The sequence below is a fragment of the Molothrus ater genome, chromosome 5 (genome assembly GCF_012460135.2).
Source record: "Molothrus ater isolate BHLD 08-10-18 breed brown headed cowbird chromosome 5, BPBGC_Mater_1.1, whole genome shotgun sequence".
NCBI classification, from domain to species: Eukaryota; Metazoa; Chordata; class Aves; order Passeriformes; family Icteridae; genus Molothrus; species Molothrus ater.
Window position 1 is genome coordinate 50,949,127 of NC_050482.2, and position 23,567 is coordinate 50,972,693.

Here is a 23,567-nt window from a genome sequence, read left to right on the forward strand (position 1 = left end):
CTTTCTCTTCCACCTCTGGACATGAGCCTGCCTCTGCACTGAACCCAAAGCAGGAGTGACTGTGTGTGTGCAAGCACGTGTGCTCCAGAGCAGTGGGCAGCAAACTCACTCTGCATCACATCAGCAACAAAGAGATTCAGTACAGGAGACATTTGCAGGCATGAGCAGAAGAAAACCTTCACGCTCCTTCTCCAGGGTGAGCGCATGCTTCAGCTCTGAGATACGCTCCCTGCCTCTTGAAATTAATTCAGCATTCCTGAGGCTTGGGCAAAAAGAGCTGGAATGAATAATCGGGCTCTGCTGGCCTTGCTGCAGATTGCCTGGTAGATACAGCCCTCTGCAGGAAGGAAAAAGCCAAGAGACTGCAGCAGTGCTCAGGCTGCTCTGCTGGGCACAGGAATGTGATACTCTTATCTCACATCCTCTGACTTTATCATGAAAATGACCACGTTACCCTCAGTTTTGGACTTGTTTTAAGCACTTTTATTTCTCTCTTTACACAAGAGACAAAACCCATTGTATGAAGATGGGAATTAATGCCTCTATGTGTGTGTGCTGGTGGGGAGGTAGGTGTATGTACCTCCATTTTTTCATGCCATCTGACTGCAAAACTTTCAGATACAAAACCCAGGCCTCTGAGCTGCTCAAGGAACCAACCTTTGTCAGGGAGCCATCAGCCAGGAGGAGAGCTAGAGTTTGGGTTTCTTCCCTAAGGAAATCTGTGGTGGTCCCTGAGTCTCAAAAAAGAGAGACAAAACACCCAGAGCTGCTTCCTGGTCCCACAGCATCTCTATGCTCAGTTAGCCCTTATGTTGAATAGGGATTCAATTATCTTTAACTTTTTAACATTTATGTTACAGAGCAGGGACTTCCCAGGATTACAGCCCTCACTACAGGTTTTAGGAAGGGGGAGAGAGGGATTTCTTCTGAACTGAGGGCTTCTTATCTCACCTTGACCTCTGGTTTCACAGCGAGTTTCTAAATATCAGTGGCCTCCACCCCACAATCTTTACACATCTGTTCATGGAAGAGAAACCACTGGGGCCTTTCTGCTCTGCAACTGACTGGGAGATGCTCAGCTCCAAGAGAATCTACACGGTCCCTCACATAAAAATACCCTGGCCTGGTGTGACAACAGGAGTGGCTGGAGACACTGTGCAGACATTCCTTTTTCCTCTCAGATCCTGTCCCACATGTCTGGGGCTACATGGGAGAACCCAAAGGCCAATTGTTGTTGAGCCTTTATGTTCAGACATGGGCAACCCCCTGCCCACAGCTCTGAGAGTCCTCAGCGGATTGCAGCCTGCGCCTCTGCCTTCAGTTTGGAAGGGGAAGAGGCAAAGAGGGCAAGCTGTCCTGTCAGTCATCTGCCTGCCAAGTGGGAGGCAGATGGAACCAAAGCTCCCAAATTTCTTCACTGGAAGAGCCCAGTGTGAGAGGGAAGCCGTCCAATAACCTCCACCTTTCTGATGCTGTGACCAGGTCATGGTTCAGTTTTTGCTGGCAATCTTTTTCTTACGGGCAGAGACCAGATCATAGAAAGGATCCTGTGTGATGCTGGTCCTGGAAATTAGAAGAAATGGGAGCAAAAGTAAGAGATTTAATGATGGAGAGCAGCACAGACAACCTAACTGAACTTGCACAGAGACACCACTTATCAAAATGTAGGACTGGAGATCTGCAGACTTACAGCAGAGAATTTAGCTGTGGCTAGAGATTCTCCAGAAGGGACCTCAAAACTCTTTAAAGTCAAGGAATACCATAGCTGTTGTACTGCAAACATTTCTTTCCACCCCCCTTTTCAAGCTCTGATAAAAGATAACCAAATAAACTTTGTGACCACTTGATCCTAGGGCTGAAAAAAGGCAACTCAAGCCTCAAGCTCTCCTCACCGTATTGCCTCAATCCACTCATCACGCTCTGCTGGAGTGGCTGCTGAAATCTTGTAGGACTGATGCTTGCCTTCAACCACCTTCCCATCCCCATCTGTTTTGCAGGCTTTGATCTTCTGCCCTTTGCAGTTGGGAATGAAGAGTTCAAAGCAGTTCTGATGGAAAGGAAACAAAGTGGAGCAGGAGGATTAGACAGGGGATCAGGAAGACTGCTGCCTTCAACCATGGGTAACAGGCTCAGAGAGCTTTCAATGGGCAGGAGTCTCCAAAATTCAACAGACCTTATCTTCCCCCATCCCAAAAATTTCCCTATGAGTTAGATGACCTTCCTTCTTAGGTAAACACACCCCTCCTCTGAGCAACTGGACACTAAACCAGGCTTTATGGAGAGATGGGGCATCAACACTTCTCAAAACACACCTTCTAGGATCTGTCACTCCACTCCACTCCACTCATGAAAATCCCTCCCCCTCTTAAGTAGATGCAACATCCTCTTTTCTGCCTGCCACCACGCAGATAGAAGGCACTTTTCCCAGAGCCATGACACATTGAAAAGTGGGTATCCACAAAAGACACAGAAGAAATGAGTCACTTCCTGGGCAAGTTCCCTAACACCAACAGTTCTGTTTGGTCTACATGAGCTGTAACTCATTATGGAGAATCCCGAGGAGAGAAATTAAACCCACATCTCCTGGTGCAAAATAAGTAGGGAGTCAGCTGTATGCATTCATCTCTGCCCCCCTACACACACATACACACATGAAAACATACAATACAGTCAGCCAAAGCACAGCTCTCTACTCACACCAAAAACATAAATTAAAAACACAGCCATGTCTAGATGGGGGCACAAGGCAGTTTGCAATGGCACCTTCCCTCTGAGAAGGAAGTAGAATATGAGCAATTTGTGTAGGGTAGGAGTAATCTGTGTGCATCTTCTCTTCCCTCAAACCATCTGATAGCCTGTGTTGGCAGAGTGCCAGCCAGTGGGCACTTACTGGCTTTTTGGGATCATCCACCTTCCGGACTGATAGATTCTCCAAGGGGATGATGCCCAGAGGCTCTTTGTCCTGAAGGCAAGGAAACATGAATTAACACCCAACATACTCCCCAAATGTATGGCCACTGTTCAGAATCTCTCTGATTCCCCCTGTGTGGGCCTTTGTGGAGGTGACAAGGGCAGAATAATGCCATAGGACACCCCTTCCATTGACACAATGGGAAGTTTAGTCAAGAGGAGACCACAGCTGCAGTGTCCAGCCTCTCTCCTCCTCCACAGGAGAGAGTGGAGGTGTGAGATCAGTCTGGGAGCACAGGGTAAAAGGGGGAGACTTGCCTCCTACCCTCTGCTCCTCCCTGGCCCCTCAGAGGCTCATAACCACCCAGCCATGAGTTAAGCCCTTACCGTGGTATATTCAAAGTAATACAGGCAGTTATCAGTCAGAATGAACCAGCGGCGTTTCCAGGTTTTCACACGTCCTCCTAAAGGCAGTGAGGTTCAGGAGCCATTGGTCACACATTTTTCTGTCCTTCCCCCAAGCTCCTGACATGCACACAGTCACACCCTCCCAGCTCTCCCTGTAGCTGAGCCCCAAGGAGACACCATGGCACCACTGACGTGATGCTGATAGACACACACGCAGAGCCAGTTTTGCTCTGATGGGTCTGGGAATGGGGAGGGCTATGTTTTTGAGTCCCTTTTTGAGCAGACAGAGGCTGCAGGAGCTAGGACGAGGGAGCAGGCAGCTGGTTTCAACAGCAGGTGTCAGCCTCAGCCCGCCGCAGCAGACAGGAGTGAAGGACAGCAGAGAGGAGATGACGGTAGGCTCCCGGGGCAGATTTGTGGTGGGAGGCAGGCAAACGGGGAGTCAGAGGAGCTAGGGGAGTCCCCCCCCCTTACCTAGTTTCAGCAGCCAGCCTTCACGGTTAGGGTTGAAGAAAGTGTGGGTGAGGTCGTTGCCATCATCCTCTGGTATGGAGAACGACTCGTTCTTTATGCTCTCAAACAGATTCTGCCACAGAGCACGGGTGGGGAAGGACAGAGAGAGAAAGGCTGATTTCTGATAAAGCTTGTACACACTATCCTAGGTCCATCTGGTCCACCACTCTGTTTTTACAAGGAAGCTGGGTGAAGGGCAGGAGAGCACACGATGAGCACTGGGGGTAAAACAGTCCCCAGTCTGCACCTCACAGGGTCTCCAGGGGGGTCACCAGCTCTTTTCTGCATCTTGTGCCATAAAAAGAGTCTCAGTTTGGAAAACCACAGCCATAAAATGGTGCTCCCGTAGCAAGACAGGCTGCAGTGAGCAAACCCAGCATGTCACAAGTGCTGCTGTGGGTAGTATGAAGGCACTAGGATGGGACTCAGCAAGGCAGAGGTGCAGCCCCATTTAGAACCTGGGTTGGCGGTGCCAAATGCTGCCGGGAGACCAGCACGTAGACCTACATGGCCACAAGGAGGCACATTTCACAGAGCCAAAGCTTTGGCACTGAGGGGCACAAAGGGTGACGTTCATACAGCAGTGACAGGGAGGCAGGTTACTGCTTTCAAAGGATACTGAAATGTTGTTCACATCATTATGTCTGCCACCATTTACTACACAAATCCTAACCCAAGGGGGGAAAAAAGAGACTACAGGCTCCTGCACCTTCCCTAAATTGCCTGAAAGAAATAACAATCTGGAGAAAGATCTAAAGCCTCTACCCTGAGGGGATGCTGCTCAGCAAAGCCCAGGTGTGGGATGTAGGCAGCCCCTTTGACACAAGACAGAAGTTTTTCTGCTCAGGCTCCTTGGGTGAAGGCAGACACATCTAAGCAGGTTGCCCACCTCTACCTTGCCTCACAGGGCAGGTCCCATGCCTGCTGAGCCTTCAGGAAAATGCCAGCTGTAGCTTTGCTAATGGATGCATTTCCTGTCTCTGCACCTTTGCTTCTCAGTGGACCCAGGGGATGAGAGAATGGGAATTCCTCTTACCTTTAGAAGCTCTTCTGGCAGGTCCCCTCCATTGTCAATGCCTCTGTTGATGGACACAAACCTTTCAAAGTGGGGTTTGTCTTTCACATTGGGGTTGTGCAGGCTGGTGTTAAGCATGATGATAGAGAAGGAGAGTACATAACAGGTATCTAGCAATGAGAAAGAAAAGCAGCATGGGTGGAAATTGTCTTAGAGGGCAGATCAATCCACACCACAGGTGGCTTGGATTTTAGTCACTGAAGAAGAGAGTCATCCTCTCATTTGTAGGAGAAGAAGGGTTCCCTCTGCTAGGAGAAAGAGGGACACAGTTGATATCCTATGAGGGAGGTGATTCCATGCTCTTAGGATAATGGGGAATGTTGGGCAGATGCAGTCTAATAACAGCTCTGCCAGCAGGAAAGTTTCTGCAGACCTACATCTGTCAGTGCTATCCCTGCTGGGATGAGGTAACACCTCATGTGAGGCTGGGAGCCCTTCTCAGTCTGGTGCCCATCAGGAGGGCCTGCAGCACGTAGCAAAGGAGGACTGAAGATGCTCAGTTTATTGAAAATCTTCACAAGAACTGGGCTGCCTCCTTTAGCTTAAGGGGAAACACACTTCCTAGTGATGCTGCCTGTGCTTTGTGAATGGAAAAGGAAGGCTCCTCTCCCTGGCAAACAGCCTAGCTCAGCTGTACAGGCCTTCGTCCCCTAACTACCTGTGGACTGGAACACTCCTGGGTTGCACTTGCAGTACCAGTTGGCAAAGGCCTCCATCATCCTGTCAATCTTCTGCGCTTCCCCAGGCAGTCGGAAGCTCCAGAGGAACTGTCTGTCAGGAGCAGAGTGTCACAGCACCAGTCAGATGGGGTCCAAGGGACAGGGGTGCCTCCCCTCAACCCGTGCCACACCACAAAGATAAGACAAGTCACCCCATCACACTGGGGAGACAACACAGGGCATGGAGCAGGAGCTCTGCTCCTCTCTGGAAATTGCCTGGATACATCATGGTCCAACACCCTGAATGCAGGAAGGAGAACTAAGGCTCCCAGAAATCATGGCTCTGCTCCCCTAATGAGAGCCCTGCAAGGCAGCAGAGGCCTCAGGAGAAAGAGCCTTGCCAGGAGGCAGCCTTAATAAAACAAGTGCCCTAAAATAGAGTCACTTTGTTATTGATGTAACGGGCACTGAGGACAGATGCTTCCTGCTGCCAGAAATAACCTTTTTCATCCCCCAGACACTGAAACCACAGTGACCCACTCTTCTGCACATGGGCAACCGAATCAAGGGGCAATTAAAGTGTTTCCCACCCCCCTGAGAAACTGTTGACACCTCACAGAGTAACAGCCCTGGAGCCAACACACACAGCAGGGCCTTGGGAAGCTCCCACTCCAGCCCAAGAGGGCTTCCTGACCTTCCTGCGTGGTGAGAGCCAGTGGCTGAGCGGGTTCCAGCACTGTCCCCTGCACGCTCACTCACCTCAGCGCCTGCACCAGGTTGAGGTTGGCAAATTGGTGACATGCCACAAAGGCCTGCAGGATCTGAATGTTTGTGGGGTTCCTGGGAGATGATAGAGGGAAAAGGTCAGAAGAGAGCTTTGACCCTGCTCTGCCTGAATGTCCCTTGGTGTGACAACATGCACCTAGCTCCATCCCAGTCTCACTTCCCCCTGACCAAGAAGAAGTCAAGGTGCACGCTCCATTCTGGGATGACTGATCCCATTACAGGCAGGAGAAAAGGTAGCCCATACAGCCAGCCTTAGTCACATTCTAAAGACCCTCCCAGGGGTGTCCAGCCCACCCAACCCACTGTGGTTGGAGATATGCTCAGTCTTGGCACCTGGATGAGGTCTGCCACAGGTCATCCAAAATGGTAGCTCAGAGGGGCCAGGCAGGACAGGGCATCCAAGGGGTCTCCTCATCCTGGGTTGCTCACCTCCCACCCAGGTAATCCCCAATGGCTGTCTTGTTCAGGCCTTCACCCTTGTGGAGGAATCTGGCAATCTCCTGAAGGTCTGAGGACAATACCTGGTGCTCTATCAGGTACTGGATCCCCTGGGAAGGAGAAGCAAGATGGGGAAGTAAAGCAGCTCTATGGTCTATTGAGAAAACAGGATCCCAACACTCTGATATCAGCCTTCCTTAGCTTTAGTGTACTTGCTCCTCTCTTACTCCCCACTCCCTTCATGGGAAACCACAGCCATGTTCTCATCTTCATTCAATCCCTCTTCATCCACTATGGGTTGTCAGTCCCATTTTCATTTCATCCCTAGATTTGGCTAAATGTTTCACTGCAATGGAAACTCAAACAAAATAGGGCAATGTAGATTTAAAGTCCAAAAAGAAAAAGTCAAAATAATAAATTTTAATATTTTCAATCAAAATGTCTTCGTGTTCTGTTCCTAAATGTCTTTTTTCCCCCTAAATTAACTTAACTTAAAAGAAAAACTGTTTATTTTAAAGAAGAAGGCATAATAAAAAAAATGTACTCAGACAAAAATATGGGCTTGAAACAACTTGAGACAATTTTTTATTAGCTTTTTCTTCTATGCCACAGAACAGAGAAGTCTGCAATCTTTTCAGCTTCATCCCTCCCAGACAATAAGGATGGAATATGCCTTTTAAGAAATATAGAGGTTGTGAGTTGGGTTGTACAAAGAGTCAATATCCTATTTTAGAGAGAATTTCATGACTTTTAAAGCCAGAGGAAAAGTTGAGGCTTTTTTCAAAAGATTCTTGACAATATCTCACAATGCTGCAGTTCTCTAGACCACACTGCAATTCTCCTTGCAATATACAATAAAAGAATGAAAATTGTTTTAGATCCATCAACATGTTCTACTTCAAGAGAATAATTTCACTTTCTTTTGCAATATATATGAAACTATTTTTAAAATGCCCCAAAGAAAAAGCAGTTTAAAACAAAGAAATCAAAATTTTTGTGATATTTTTTTCCACTCTATTTTCCTTTCTTTTTCCCCAGACAGATTTTCAGTAAGATCAATTTAATTTTGAAAAGCATTGCAGTGATGATGGGACCCCATTTTCCAGAAGAAAATGTTTCTCCCCAAAGCTGTTTATCAACTGGATTCCTAATGCTTACCTCCTCCAGCCTCAGGAACTTTCCATGGGATCTTGGAGAGAGGAACTCATTTATAAGTATCAGCATTGCATGGATGGAGTGTAACCTTAGAAAGGAGGGGCAAAGAAATTTCCTTGCATTGCAGCACCTCCCACTCTATGGCATGTAGCAAGAGGGAGGCGATAATCAGAGATCTGCATTATACAGACACAGAGGATGTAACAGTTTGATCAGTCTGAGTGGCACTGAGCTCAGAAAGCTAAACTGGGGTTAGAGTTAGTTTAGGCATTCCTGCACAGCATGGTAGAGAGAGATGCCTCAGGGGCTGCAAACCAAGGTCAGGCAGAGAGGCAAAACAAAACCAACTCTCACACAGGCTCTAAGTGCTGACATAGCTGCTCTGAGACAACTCCACGGGTAGAGGGACGTCCAGGGGACTGGCAAGCACTCCAGCTGGGCTGTGCACCCTGGGGAAGGCACCTTGGCACTCTCAGCAGGGCACAGAGGAGGCATGAAGAGCTGTCACACAAAGCAGCAGCCACTCAAGATGTTGGCTGTGGTGGTGAGCTGATGATCAGCTATTGTTTGATCACAGCTTGTAGTTTTCCTCGAAGAGCTCAAAAAATGCTCCACTAATGAGAAGGAAGGAAGAGGGAACTTTCTTACATCTTCTCTAGTTAATCATGATAGTTTTAGAGCTTTCTGCAGAGGGCTGAAGGCTATGGAGCCTTGACAACAGTCAAGAGCTCCAGAGCTCCAGAAAGTGGAAGAGCTATGTTCACTCCTGAACAGCTGGTCAGAGCTCCAGAAAGTGGAAAAGCTATGTTCACTCCACAATTCAACCAAAACTGTTTCCAAAATGACAGAGGCATTCTGTCCTCTCCTGTTCTGAATGAGCCCAGGAACCTGACACACTCTCAAAACTTCTCACCTTCTTAGTTCATCCTCCTTTATCACATTATAGCAAGCTCCTAGCCTCTGACAGTCAGAAGGGCTGTGCTGAAGGAAGTCCAGCTCTCATGGCATGCTGGCAGCGTCACAGCATCCTCCCTTCTCTTAGGTTTGGGTTGAATTGCATGGTGTGGCCTCTAAGCCCATGGTGGGGGGAGGCAACACAGCTTGATCATATCAGAAGACCTCAGTCAGGGGCAGGGTGGATGGAGGCTGCTCCCAACAGGAGCCTCAGTGAGGCGGGAACCCATCCCCACAGTCCCCTGCCACAGTTCCTTTGACATCAGTGGCTGCAACTGGAACAGCAGCCAGCAGAGGCTCTTCATCCCAGCTTTACCCTCACAGGTGAAATGAACAAATCCTACCTTTTCAGGATCCATGTTGAATTTCTTCCGGCCCAGGGACAGAATTTTATCCCTCTGTGACAGCTTGCTGTGAACACAAAAAAGAAGGAAAAGTCAAATTTAGAATAAAGGACCATGTCATTTCACTCACAAGGTGAGATATCACATGGACAGGTGTCTGACTATCCAGGAATAATGAGAAATCTGAGAATAGAAGGGCCTCATTTCCCTGCCCATTTCCCTGACGTTGTTGTGAACCAAATCCAATCAGAGTTTTTGTTTTTTCAACTTATAAAGAGAGACTTTGTAAGCAAAGGAATACTCATTCCACTCACCTGATCTGCTCTCCAGGATTACTGTCTGCCACTTGCTTCTCCTCTCCACGTTGGAAACACTCAATCTCTGCAAACACCTCAGCAATCTCCTCCTTTAGCTTCTGCAAAAGCAGTATCAGGAAGATGAAGGCAATGGAGGGGAAAACAGCAGACACAGCCTAAGGAAGCGTAAGAGTATGTCTAACTTCTTCCCTCAGTCACAGGAAAAGGACAGGTCAGGTGGTCATGACCAGCCAAGGATGCCTACGAAATGGGCACTGCTCTGGAATGACCCTGCTGGATTCCAGATGAAAGCAACTGGAAAGAGAGACAGAAGGATGTTCTCATGCCTATTGCCAATCAAGACTGGAAAAATCAAGCTTAATCAGTGTGGCAAGTGTCAGAGAACTCGCCCCACTGTCAATTCCAGTTCCTCAAACAATGTCAGATGCAAGAATCCTTCCATTGTGCCCAGTCCTTTTGAGCTTTTACTTTGCATAGCCCTGCTACACATCCAGGAAAGGAGAAGTGGAACTGGCAACTGTGCGATCAATATGAACCTAAAGTGGCTGTATTGTGAAACACAGAATTTTTAATGTACCTGTCATTTAAATACCATTGAGCAGACAATCCTGTTCAGTGGAGAAAAAAGAGAAAAGGAGTAAAGGTAAAGTAATTACTGCCAGATTTTAAAAAATCAATTGTGGAATTTACTTTCCTTTAGGCCCATGACAGACCATGGCTGCCTTGACTGGATATTCTGTGTTACCATGGAAATGAAAGTGTCTATATCTCCTTGTTTCCATCCTGCAGTTATGTTCTACTTCAAAGCCAAAGTGCACCACAGCTCTCTTCTAGGAATCACCCAAATTCTTCCCCATACCAACCAGAACAGGGCAAGGGAAGAAAGGATCTGTCATAAAATAATCTTTCTCATCAAGGAATGAGGATGTGGATGGAGCACATAATCAGATAGAGAAACTGAACTTCTGCAGTATTCCATAACTTAAAAGAGCTTCTGGGTTTCAGTTTTGCTCTGGCCACCTTCTGTTGTGCTTCATTGGTCCCCAGAGCTGTGAGTGATCCTTGCTAAGTTTTAGGTGTTGCACAAATGTAACAGAACCATGATCTTAGCTCATTACTTTCAAATGATTATCAATTTTGTTATTTTATTCACTGCCGTCTTTTGGCAGTGTTACTGGCAAGCCAAGACCCATCCTCTTTTCTCTTCCCTCCTCTCCTTCCCCCAGATATGCTCCCAAGTCTTTGTCCTTAAGGGTACTGATAGATACATTGTGAAAAAAAAAATCCCCTGGGGAAAATGTCTCTTGTTCTACGGCACTCTTTTCATCCAAACTCACTCTGCTCCACTGGCCATTGTGTATTCCATTGCTTAATGGCTTTGGGTTTTAAAGCATGGGTTTGTGCAGTCTAGCAACCCTTCTCTGTCCATAGTGGGCAAAAAAAATGTAGTATTCCTGTTCAAGTATCCTGCTCTTATAGTGCCCATTGCCTGTTGTGAAAACTGAAGAGAAACAAACACACACAAGCAAATCCCAGGCACGTACATTCATATTCTGTTCTGCAGAGAGGGATGAGAGACCATTCTGGTTTGCAGCAGAGAGAGGAGGTCTGGAAGCCCAAGAAGTAACATGTAGTTTGGCTTAATCCTTTATTCCATTCCAGGAAATATTGCAGCTATTCCCTAGGCATCTGGACAGCTTCATGTTGTGGAAAAAAATCAGTCCAAGTCCAATGATTCAGTGCTATAAGCTCTCTCAAACGGGAAACCACATTTCATGGTGGAGGCAGAACGGAATAGAAAGGGCACAGCACCATGCAGGGCTGTGATGCAGTCTTAGTGACTGATTTTGAATCTGTTACTTTCAGACATTTTAGGAGCTGCTGGAGAAATGGTTGAGTCTGCTAAAAAAAAAAAAAGGAAAACAAGTCCCAGCCACAGACACTTGTGTGGAAGGTCCTGCCATGAGACCTCTTTGGAGACAGGATCCTTCATGGAGGACTTGCTAGAGGTCCACAAAGCAAACAAAAGTTTGATAAACACAGGGGGACTAGGTACTGCAGGTAACTAGGACTGATATGCCATTAGCAGGTAATCAGTAATTAAAAAGAATCATAAATGCTGAGCCAGATGCCTGCCAGTACGACTTAGTGAAGACATTTCTTTACTCCTACATATACAATCCCAGCTCAAGATTGCTCAAGCATCCCATTGGGGCAGCTGATGATTCATGCAGCAGAGAGTACCACAGGCTGGATGTACCCTGGTGGCAAACAGGCCAGGGCAGCCTGAAGTTTAAAACTGAAGCTGGAACGTGACTGAGAAAATGTCTCTTTTGCAAGAACACTTCTGCATGGCCTGGACTGTTAAGCAAAGATGCTCCGTGGTGAAGATACATTTCAGAAGGCTAGGCAGGCACAAGGGACAGGATGGTCCTTACCTCAATGTCATCCAAAAGCTCCTGCTTGTGCTTCCTGATTGTCTCTATTTCAGCCTCTTCAGCCCCAGTCAAGCCAGTTGATTCTGAAAGAAAAAAGATTCCTGTGAAAACTCTACTGGGGCCAACATATCATGGAAAAAGCTGCCCCAACCTCTCAGCACTTACCTTCTTCTAGGGTCATTCCACAGCAACTCTGATTTCTGTGCTCCCTGCTGTTGCAACCACTGCACCTCACCTTTGCCTTGCAAATGGTTCTCTCCAGAGTGTGCAGTACAGACCATACCCCCTCTCCTTGCAGCCAGAGGCTCTGCACAGCCCTCTCAGCTGACCCTGCAGGCACCCACTGCCTATTCAGCCAATTCTGCTCACCCTGAGCACGGTGAAGAGGTCTCACTAAATGCTCTCTGGTGGTTATGTCAGTCATCTTTAGGTACTGAAAATCTACAACCTAAAAACTTCATCTACATCCAAACCTCCCAAGGAAACCACTGGCTTCATGAGTTGATCTGCCACACCTAGAGTCAGAAATTGCTTAAGAGAGAAAATCAAGGTTTTTCAAGTATGAGGGCAGGATCTAGGGGATGAAAGCCTTGCTGAAAAAGGAATGTCTTTGAGTGGCTGCTGTTCTGTGAACAGTTGTTCTGTGAACAGAAAATGCAGAAATATGAGTAGGCTTCCTTGTAATGTACAGGAATTTAAACAAATAGCAGCAAAACCAAGGCAACCACAATATGATTCACAAAAGACCTAAAAAATGGGGTGACAGTACTGCTGCTAAATATAATCCAGGTGAACCACAGCCTCTTCTGCGAGGAGAATGAGAAGGCTGTAGCCCTAGAGGGGAGACAAAGCAGAAGATGAGGCCCCAGGAAAAAAGCAGAGCTTGCAGAAGGCTGAGAGCACTGGAGATCACTGGTGAACTTGCAGACAAGGTCCTTGCTGCACCTAAACACGGTAAGATAAAGCGTCCCCAGGAAGCCAGGTCAAGTCACTGGATGCCCTGCTCCACTGTTTCATAAAACAAAATCCCCTGGGCCTCCTGTCTTCCCAGAAAAAGGGGAAGTAGCACCAGTTGCATTGGAAATTCTCTTAGTGTGGATCTCACATGCAAAACAACTGCTATAAATGTGAGTGGAAGAAAAAAAGGGAAGGAAGCAGCCGTGACAGACAGAAGGAAAAGCAACAAGAGCAATCATCTTAGTATGCTTCTTTCCTGTCATGGCCACAACAGCTCAGAAAGACTCTCCTTCCCCAATCCTAATCTCTCCCTTATCCTCCTGGCTGGTTGGGTTTCCATGTGCTAAGTATGTTCCTGTTACTTTTCTCAGACTTCAGCCTCTTTCCTGCCACTCTTTCTGATGGTTTCAAGCATTGCGTTCCCTGCAGAGAGGCTGCTGAGTCTGTGGGGGTAAAGCACAGGATAAGGAGCCAGCATGAAGCCAGGCTGGGAAGGACCCACGTGCCCTCCCAGCCCTGCAAGCAGCCCTTGTGAAGAGCAACAATATTGATGAAGCCAGTCAAGAGGGAAGGAAAAAGGCATCCAAAAGCTTGCAACAGCCAATCTGTAGGTGAGGGGAAAACCAAAGCAGGCAGGAAGGTTAGCAAACAACAAACAAACAAATGAGAAGAAACCACAAAGAAAACCAACCAAAAACATGCAGTGGGTCTGGTGGGTTGCTGACTTCCCTTTAAATGTCAGCCCTACGCCTCTGAGCAGTGCCCAGGCTCTTCAGCTTAATTTCTGTATCCTGCAGTTGTGGTGTCTGCAGGAGATCAGGCCAACCTCTCCATCTCTCCAGCTGTATCTCTCTCACTCCTGTCAGGGCTTGTAATCATGGAATCACTGGGGTGACTCCCTGACAAATTACAACAAAGACCTTTTGCCCTGTATTTCTTTCCACAAAAGCACCATAGGAGGACAACCCTGAAGAACCTTACCTTCCCCGCCCCATCAGCAAACTCTGTGGTGTGGCTGGTTGCTTTGCTTCAGTTGTTCTGTGTCTACTAAAGCATCTCAAAGAGTCATGAGGCTCCCAGGGGATGCCATCTCACCCACACGACCCCCAACAAGGCTGTAATTAATGCAGGCCCCCTTCCTCCTGAACATCTGAAAACCCCAACTCCCGCCTGCCGAGTTTGTCAGAATGAGAAAAGTGTGGGAAGGACTGTGTGTGTGGCGAGGGCAGGGGAAAAAAAGAAGGAGTCATAGAGAAGGGGAAGGAATCAAAGGGTAAAAACATAGGAAAGGGTGACAGAGTTTGGAAAAAATGGATGGATCAAACTTTTAGGGCAATTTAGACTGAGCTGCAGAGACGGTCTTTGTCAGCTTAAGTCCTTGCTTGCTTTAGAAAATGGTCCATGCCTTGTCAAAGTCCTCAGTACCACCTCAGTTCTACTTCCCTCTAGGACTAGATCAGCACACAGATGAAGCATAGCCCTGGTCAGGGTTCTCTGCACAGGGGGAAATTTCACCCTGATGAAGAACACACCACAAAAACACACACAGGTTTCAGAAGGATGTTGTCAGCCCAACCAACACTGAAGTTTTCCAGTTCAGACACACAAAAAATGGCTAGTATCCTCTCCAGAGAGAACATTAGGTTGTTGTTTGGAATTTATTTTCAGAGAGCAAATGTTGAAAGGAAAGTGCATCAGTATCACATTTGTGGGTCTTACACCTGCTCCTGAGGTTGTTTCCCCACTCTCAGGGCAGACCCACATAGAAAGACCTGCCAGTTCTTCACAAACTGACCAGGACTGTATTTTCAGTGCTGTCACTCAGGACACAAACTTCAATTCCAGTTGTGTGGTTTATGCCTTCAGCCTCCCCATCCAGGGGGCAGCTCAGAGTTGCCCAGACATCTGGGTACTTGTGTGGCGAGCAGAGAGTTCTGTGTTTGCTGGTTTCATTTCCCATTGCAAAAGGCTGTGCTGAACCACCCAGGTGTTCAGTGGCTTTCAGTTCCAGGGAAAATTATACGAATAGGAGGTAAGTGGGAAATGACCACCCAGGAGGGCTGGAAGGACGAACTGCAGGAGCAGCAGGGGAAGGTTAAGAAGAATGATTGTATCTGTGTCACCGCTGCAGACTCATGTTACACACTGGTGGTATGAGAGCAAAGGTTCATCAGGCTCATTTGCAAGGCACTGGAGGGCTTTGAGTATCGCTGCTAAAGGGTTTGGGCACCTCCACCCATGGCAGCACAAAAGCAGAGCAGCCCAATAGGCAGCTTCTGCTTGAAGGAAGCTCCCTGGTAGAAAAATTTCACCTGAAATTCGTTTTCTTTTTTGATATGGCTGCTGTGTAATCTCCAGTACAGACCACCACCTCCACATATAGGTACCAGTCTAGTAGCAGAGAGATGACAAAGCCTTCCACTCAATTCCCTCCAGCCATGTGCATCTCCCTCCTGCAGCACTCCACAGTTCTCTGCCAGCTCGTGTGAGAAGAAATTCAATATAAATCCCAACAGATTTAATTTGCACATTTCAGCTATGGGGAGAAAGCTGAGAAGAATAATTTATATTGTCTACTGGTCCCCTTATCTCACGTGACAAATTACACCCATCCTTCTGGATAGCTTTCTGTGACTTTTGACTACACATCCCAGCACAGGACACCACAGCACCAGTCTGCTCTCCTTTGTGTCATACATCCAGCTCAAGGGCTTGGCACACCAGCTCTGTGGCCTCACTCAGACAGTCCTGAGAGGGTTCTGAAGGAAGCTGGAAGACGAGACACACTGCAGGGAGAACAGCCTCCCCAAGGCATCAAGCCTTACTTGCAAACAGATGTGCACGTAACAGGACCATCACGTCTCCAGGTACCAGTGGCCCCAGAGAAAGGTGTACAGGCACCTCTGACCTTCAGGACAATCATGCCACAACTGAGCAATTCCAAATGCATTCAGTACTCTAAAGCTCACTGGAAAATGCTTCTGGTGGCAGCCTTGGCTCCCAAGGGAGTTCAAGCATCAAACAAACCCACTTTCTCATCCAGCTGTGGAATGACAGGATGGGATTGAGCAAAAACATCAGTCAGAGCCAGCACATCTTTCCAGGCATTGCCTGTCTCCCGGCTCTGCCCCTACCCAGAACTGAGCAAACCCCCACGGTGCCTGACTAGGATTGCATTCTGCTATTGCAGTGTGCATACTTTCTTGAAAGTACACTTGCTCGAATGTGTAACTTTCAAGACATAATTAATACAGTAACACATACCAGTTAGGAGACCCCCAGTTTCTGTCGAAGGCACACCCCAGAATAAATAGCAAAATATCAGTTATCCATCCTCCTGCCCAGTTTGTCCTGCAGAACCTTTGTCCACAGCTGCTTTCAGATAGTGAGGGCTGGGTGATCAGAAGAAACCCATTTTCACCAACATTCAATACCAGTCAGATGCTGGCAAGGACTCAGCTCCTACAGGTACCACCAATTTCCCTGGCAAGCAAGGCTGGTATGTGGTTTGAGCATGCCCTTTCCTTGGCTACGCACCTTAGAGCTAAAAAGCACTCAACAGTTGTTGAAACCAGGCACTGCTTTTTGATTCACTCTCCATATCCTATACATAAAAGCCTGAGGGGACAGAGTCAGAACGAGAAGAGATATTGCGAGGTGATCCTTTTTCTTCCTTTGTTCAGCCTGTTCCCACTCAGCTCTCCCTCTCTGACACACTCAGAGCTTCCTGAGCCAGAAGCTGGAAATGTTTGGTCTGGTGGCATGCCTTTCCTTGCTGAATCCCGACCACTTTATCCACCACCTGCCAAGGCAGGAAATAAAACCTAAGATCTCTCTCAGTTCCTCAGATGCGGTTCATTTCCCCTCACTCACATCTGCCCACTGAGATTATTTCAGGACCAGGCAGGCCCACCTGCAGATCACCTGGAGCTTCCAGAACCCCAACACAGTTGTCTACCTCTAACATGGCCAAAAGCAAGGGAGGCCTCAGTACCAAAAGCCTTGCACAGGTGTTACACTGGGATACCCAACTGCATGAGAGGCTCTGCAAAGGCTAGCCAGCTCCTGGCATCCGTAGGGAAACACCAGGGAGGAGCTTGCCAGAGTTCAGTGAGAGCAGCCAAAGCCTACAATGCTCACCCCAGGTGTCACATATGCCATTGACACCAAGGAGTCAGTTCCCAGCTCAGCCCAGCACCGCTGGCCCAAGGAATCAGAGCAGGAACACTCTCAGCACAAAGGCCATTCAAACCCGTGGGGAAATTTCTCCCGGTTGGGAAAGGAGAGCAAGTAAAAAGAAACCCATGCCTAATGCTGAAAACTGACAAGCAACTAACTGTACCACCAGGGATCTTCCAGCATGTCATTCCTCCAGCCACAGCAACCACTCTGGCTGCTGGGATTTCATGGTGTGCTCTTCTCCATCAAACTGAGCACAGAGCCCTCACCCCAAAAAAGACACACAATGGTTGAGGCTTACCAGCAGGACAAAGGTCCATCCTGAAGAGCACGATATATTTGCAACACAGCTGGTGTTCCTCCTTGTATTTGGTTTGTTCAGATGCTTAACAGAACTGAAACAACTTGGAGGCAGCAAACACAACCGCAGCAGCTTTGGTGGGGCGGGTTTCCCTGTGACTCCTCCTTCCCCTCCTTGTCCTCCCCCCCCGTCATATGTGACAAGCTTGTGGCAGTGCAGGAACTCTGTTTCAGTGAGCCAACAGGGGCTCATCATTTACTTTTAAATGCGAATGCACAAATGCATTTCCATCCCAGCAGCTTTTTGGGAATCTTTGTTTGAGGAGATTAAAGTGAAGGGTGAGAGGCTTTGGCCTGAGATACTCAGAGGAGAGAGAGGGAAAAAGGAAGTTCTTGATTCAGAAAACCCATCTGCTTGGGGAAGTGATTTCATTTTAAAGGGAAGATTCTTCCTATGTTAATTCAGCAGCAGAGAGGGGAGGGCAGGGATGGGAATGAAGGCTCCAGAACTGGAGGATGGTTGATGGAGAGCAGGATAAGGTTGTCTGACTCTTCTGCCTTGCTCAATGCTCAGTGTAACTTAAAGGCTTGCTCCCTTCTCCCCCCAACAAAGTGTTTTTCATGTGAAACCTTGTAAGTAAGGATAGAGAGAACTAAGAAGAAATGCAGTCCTCTCTCAGGTTTAGCAATATTCCTGATGGTGAGAGAGCTGGAATTAGCAGCCATTCGGGAACAGGAATGAAATATTGAAATTGGAGGACAAAGCTGAACAAACACTCCAGAAAGGAGATACTGTCAACCAAAAATGAAATTGAAAAATCCAAAAAATTTGAAATGGCGTAACTACAACCAATGGTACTGAGATGAAGCTAGGTCTAGGGAAATAGACTAAAGGTGCCAAAATTATGGCACATTTGAAATCCCTAAAATCAGGCAAGAAAGGTAAACAAAGAGACAGAGGTAGAAAAGGGAAAGAAGAGAAACAGAAGAATTGAAATAATAATAAAAAAAACCCACCTCAAAACAAAAAAATTACCCCTAATAGGATGTGAAAACCAGAAAAGCCAATGGAATGACCTGAAGTGCAGGAATACAGACCAAAGCCTACCCAATTGATCCTCATTTAAATTGCAAGACTCCATTCCCTTTCCTGAATGAAAATTCTTCCTTTCAGGAAAGGGAAGGAAATCTTGAAATCATAGGTCAGAACTTGAACAAACACTCCCAAAAGGAGATATGGTAAATCAAAAATGAAATTGAAAATACCAGAAAATTCACCCAAATGAAATTGAAAAATCCAGAAAATTTGAAATGGAATGACTACAACCAATGGTACTGAGGTGAAATTTGGTGTAGGGAAATAGAGCAAAACATGCCAAAATTATTCTCTTTGAAATCCCTAAAATCAGGAAAGAAGGGTAAACAGAGACAGAATTGAAACAGAAAAATTGAAATAAAAAACCCCCAAAAAACAACCAAAACCACCACCAACAAAAACCTGATAGGATGTGAAAACAAAAAAAGCCAATGGGATGACCAGAAGTGCAGGATTATGAACCAAAGCTTGCCCAGTTGATCATCTTTGAACTTGCAAGATTTCATTCCCTTTTCTGAAAGGAAATTCCATTCAGGAAAGGGAATGAAATCGGAGGACAGACTTGAACAAACACACACAAAAGGAGATATGGTCAATCAAAAATGAAATTGAAAAATCCAGAAAATTTGAAATGGAGTGACTACAACCAACGATACTGAGATGAAATTGGGTGTAGGGAAATAGAGCAAAACATGCCAAAATTATTCCATATGAAATCCCTAAACTGAGGAAAGGTAAACAAAGAGACAGAATTGGACCAGAAAAAATGAAATAAAAAAAAAACAAACTACCCCCCCCCCCCGCCCCTGCCCCGCCAGGATGTGAAAACAAGAAAATCCAATGGGATGACCTGAAGTACAGGAATACAGACTGAAACTTGCCCAATTCATCCTCATTTAAATGGCAAGATTTCATTCCCTTTCTTGAATGAAAGGAATGAAATGAATGGAATTTCTTGAATGAAATTCCCAAAGGAATGAAATAAGAAATTTTGAAAAATTTAAAACAAAGAGACAGAACAGAAACTGAAAAATTGAAAATTAAAAAAAACAAACCCACAAACAAAAAACCAAACAAACCTGACAGCATGTGAAAATAAGAAAATCCAATGGGATGACCTGAAGCACAGGAATACAGACTGAAGCTTACCCAATTGATCCTCATTGAAATCACAAGATTTCATTCCCTTTCTTGAAAGAAGAATTTTCTTTCAGGAAAGGGAATGAACAGAATTGAACAAACACTCCCAAAAAGAGATATTGTCAATCAATAATTAAATTGAAAAATACAGAAAATTTGCAATGGATGATTACAACAGATCATACTGAGATGAAATTGGGTGTAGGGAAATAGACCAAAACTTTCCAAAATTATTCCCTGATTTTGTCCCTTGCTCTGGGGCCATTCAGCCTCAGAAAGAAAGACACAGATTGCCCTCCCTTCCTCCCAGTGTCTTGTACTTGCTCTAAGCTGTAGTTATGCTCAAACTTCAGTGCTGATTTTGGATGAAGCTCCGGTGAAGAGCAAGAGATATCCCCAGCTTATACATGTCAAGCAGTGGCAGAAATCCAGAATTAATTTACACAGGCAGCTGTGGGTAGGGTCATAACCTGTGATCCTTAGGAAGAGTTGATGGTGTGCATTTAGGACTCACTTTCTATAGCCAGTTTAAAAATATTTACTAAGAAGCAGTTAGAAACTTGGGAGTGAAAAAAGAGAAAGGGAGTGAGCTACATGAATGCAAAGTCATTTCCAGCTGTTACACCCATGTCTTCACCCAGATCTTCATTACATGAAATGGCCACACCTAAAAGCTATTAGAGGCTTTGTGACTTGGGCTATAAATTGTCGATACCCTACTCTTGGCAAACTAAATTTCTGTCTTGAGACTCTGGGCTGCACAGAGGAGAATTCACTGGCCCACAGCCCCCAGTTTCTTCACTGGAGCTGGTTCTGGTGTATAACCTCCAGTCCTTCCTTCCACCACCCTTTTCTACAAAAAAGTAGTTTCAGCAGTACTGCAGCTGACATCAAGCAGACACGTCAGCCTGAAGCACTCACTAGAAAGATGTGATCTTGTCACAGCATACATCACAGCTGAGATGGCCATGATATACAGAGCAACACCATACAATTTCAGACTGCTTCAGCCCACACAGAGTAACACCAGCTCACTCCACAAGGCTGCAAGCATCTGCTCCTGTTGTTCTTTAGCCCAAACTTCCATACCCCTCATGTCCACGCACTGCACCTGTGTGCCCTCTGCTCCCTTTGGTGGTTGGTCAGTGCCCCTGGGCGCTCCATGGCTCATTGCTGTCAATGCTGCTCACAGCTGCAGCCCATTGGGGATGAGGCTTGGCCACAGCCCCACTCCCAATCACCACAAGCTGTGACCCTACATGATCTTGCCTGCCACAAAGGCAGGAGCCATATACAGGCAGCTTGATCAGGGCTGTTCTTACACACTCTGTGAGCAGGTCAAACCACAAAGACCTGCAAACACCAGAATGGATCCCTCTGTGCACTGCAGAAGTACTTCCAGCCACTCCAGCAGAGTACAAAACCTGGCCCTGTGTCTCTCCTCCATGTTTCCTTCATCTTTTAGCTCCTTGATGTTTCTTTCTCAAAGCTTTTCCCACTTGTCTGTTGGAATGCCTGAATGCCCTGTTTGGAGACCTTGCTCCTACTTCAGTTCAATGATCACCTCCACTACTTGCATTCCTCTGGGTCTGGTAGCCTTGCTTGTAACATTTGATGGACATTAAATGCTTTCAGTTATTTCAGCCAGAGGAGTCTGAATGGGGAATGCACTGATAAAAAACTGCATGAGTCTATGTCATGTGAAAGCAAAGCCTGTGAGACGTTTTCTCATGAGGGTACACAACAGACAAGATCATGTAAATAAGCTAACTCTAGAGCGTTTCCGATTCTTTCCAAATTCAGGGAAAGTATGCCTCCCTGTCATGGTCCCTAGTCCTCCACTAATTCTCATGGTGGACAAACTACTTCAGTTCTAGGCTTACCCTGGAGCAATACAACCAGTTCCTCTCTTGAGGAAACCTAGAACCAGTTGAGAAGTCAGTCTACTTGAGCATCCCAGACAGGCAATACAGATCTGTAGTCAACTCAGATGGATACCAACACTACCCTAGCCATCAATGTGTCAGAAAATGCCCTCAAGGTGTCACATGTTCTGTGGGCATGGCATGAGAAGACCATGAATGGACTACAAAACAGAACTTTCATTATTTCAAGTAAAAAAGGTAGGTGACAACACCCAAAGGAAGAGGGAGGGAGGGAGGGAGGGAGGGAGGGAGGGAGGGAGGGAGGAAGGAAGGAAGGAAGGAAGGAAGGAAGGAAGGAAGGAAGGAAGGAAGGAAGGAAGGAAGGAAGGAAGGAAGGAAGGAAGGAAGGAAGGAAGGAAGGAAGGAAGGAAGGAAGGAAGGAAATGAAAACTAATTATGCCCTTGGGATACAGGATCAAATGTATCCTAGGAAAAATGAGGTTTAAATGCTGTATGGTGTGTCAGAGTTGCCCACAGCCAGTGGCTCCGAGCATGTGTGTTCTCCCAGGGGGGTTGTCAGCAGGGCCAATGTGTGCAAAGGGGGTATCCAGCCTGGTCCACTGCTCTCACCTCATCAAGCATGGGCAGATTAGGCAGACTGCTGCAGATCAGTACTCCAGGCATTACTCCCTGTGCCAGGACAAGTTTTTCTCCCCACATGCTCCCTGACTGCACACAAAAACTTAAATTTGAGCTAGAAATATCTGTTGTTCTGGTGGTCATGATGGAAAATATCAAATTAACGATGTGCATGCACTTTGCTACTGCTTGGTACAGGCTTAAAATATTTGTGTAAATAAAAAGGACATATAAATATTTCCTACTGCTTTCAAGGGCATAAAGGCAGGGGCAAAGTGCCATGTATTTCTCTGTGCTGAGCATATCAGCTGTATTCCCACAAGGCTCCACAGAGCGACAATGTACAGGCCTGTTCAAATTCAATAGCCCCTTCAGGAGGCTTAGGCTGCCATTCAGTATGGGTTTAGGGACTGGAGTCTATTTTAAAGGTAGAAAGATGGTGATTATAAAAGGCCATAGGAAAGAAGAAACCCTCTTATAAAGATTACAGAAGGGTCACTTAGAGTCTGATAAACTTGAATGAAGAGCCAGAGGGATTTTTTTTTTTTTTTGTTAGACTTGAAAGTGCAGCAAGATTGAAGCTTTATGCCTTTGAAATAAAATGGTGGAAGGGAAGCACAAGATTTTACTTTAGTGTTTCAGGAAATATAAGTCTTGTAAAACAGAGTAGCTATAGATTTTCTTAGTACTCTAAACAGCTCTTTTCACTTCCCTGGTGCAGCCTTCCTAGAAGACATCATCTCTTACGAGTAAAGATATGTATTTATGAAACACAGTGTATCTAAAATCTGATAACATACAGAGGGTGCTAGCAGGGAGGGGAATCAAGTCATGCAGCTGACACTCAAGTTTGAATTTACACATATAATCTTTAGTCCCTGTTACCTTCCTTCTACAACAGGAAGGTGAAAAATGTTGTTCAACTGTCTAAGCACCTTGTGGGAAACAATGCACAGTCAGATATTGATCTGTATTTATTGATATTAAAGTGGCACACTGGTATCATCAGCAAGATGGGAGTTGTCACTGGCTGATAGCAAAATGTCCCTGGGAATGAAAACCCACATCAGCATCACTGGGACCTGCAGAACTACAGAGAACCAGATAAGGTCAAGCCACAAAACCATGGTATGATTAAGTGTCTGTGAACAATTTCTTGACTGAGGGGAGCACAAGTATGAAACAACTATCACAAAGAACATGAAGCCCAAAGATTTGTGCCATGCTCTTCTGCTTACCCAGATCCACAAGGGAAAAGATGAGGAGGAGGAGGTGAACCTCTTTCAGTGCTCCAGGTAGGAAGATGGCAGCAGAACTGCTGTTTTGGCCCAAAGTGGAAAGGCTGAGAGCAGTCACACTCAGAAGACAGAGAAACCTCCCCAGCACGAGGTCAG

The 23,567-nt window shown here is 46.4% G+C and overlaps 1 protein-coding gene across 1 annotated transcript; it reads right to left on the bottom strand.

Annotated features, from left to right (window-relative positions):
* Window positions 1-468: 468 nt before the first annotated feature.
* CYTH4 (cytohesin 4) lies at window positions 469-17,500 on the bottom strand. The gene is made up of 13 exons (XM_036401811.2): window positions 17,435-17,500; window positions 11,998-12,080; window positions 9,557-9,657; window positions 9,243-9,309; window positions 6,781-6,899; window positions 6,325-6,405; window positions 5,565-5,677; window positions 4,868-5,016; window positions 3,793-3,904; window positions 3,298-3,374; window positions 2,891-2,962; window positions 1,893-2,047; window positions 469-1,563 (listed from the first exon to the last, which is right to left on the bottom strand). Exons 1-13 carry the CDS (start codon window positions 17,451-17,453, stop codon window positions 1,491-1,493), a joined length of 1,221 nt encoding a protein of 406 aa, XP_036257704.1. The 5' UTR covers window positions 17,454-17,500; the 3' UTR covers window positions 469-1,490.
* Between the last annotated feature and the right edge of the window lie 6,067 nt (window positions 17,501-23,567).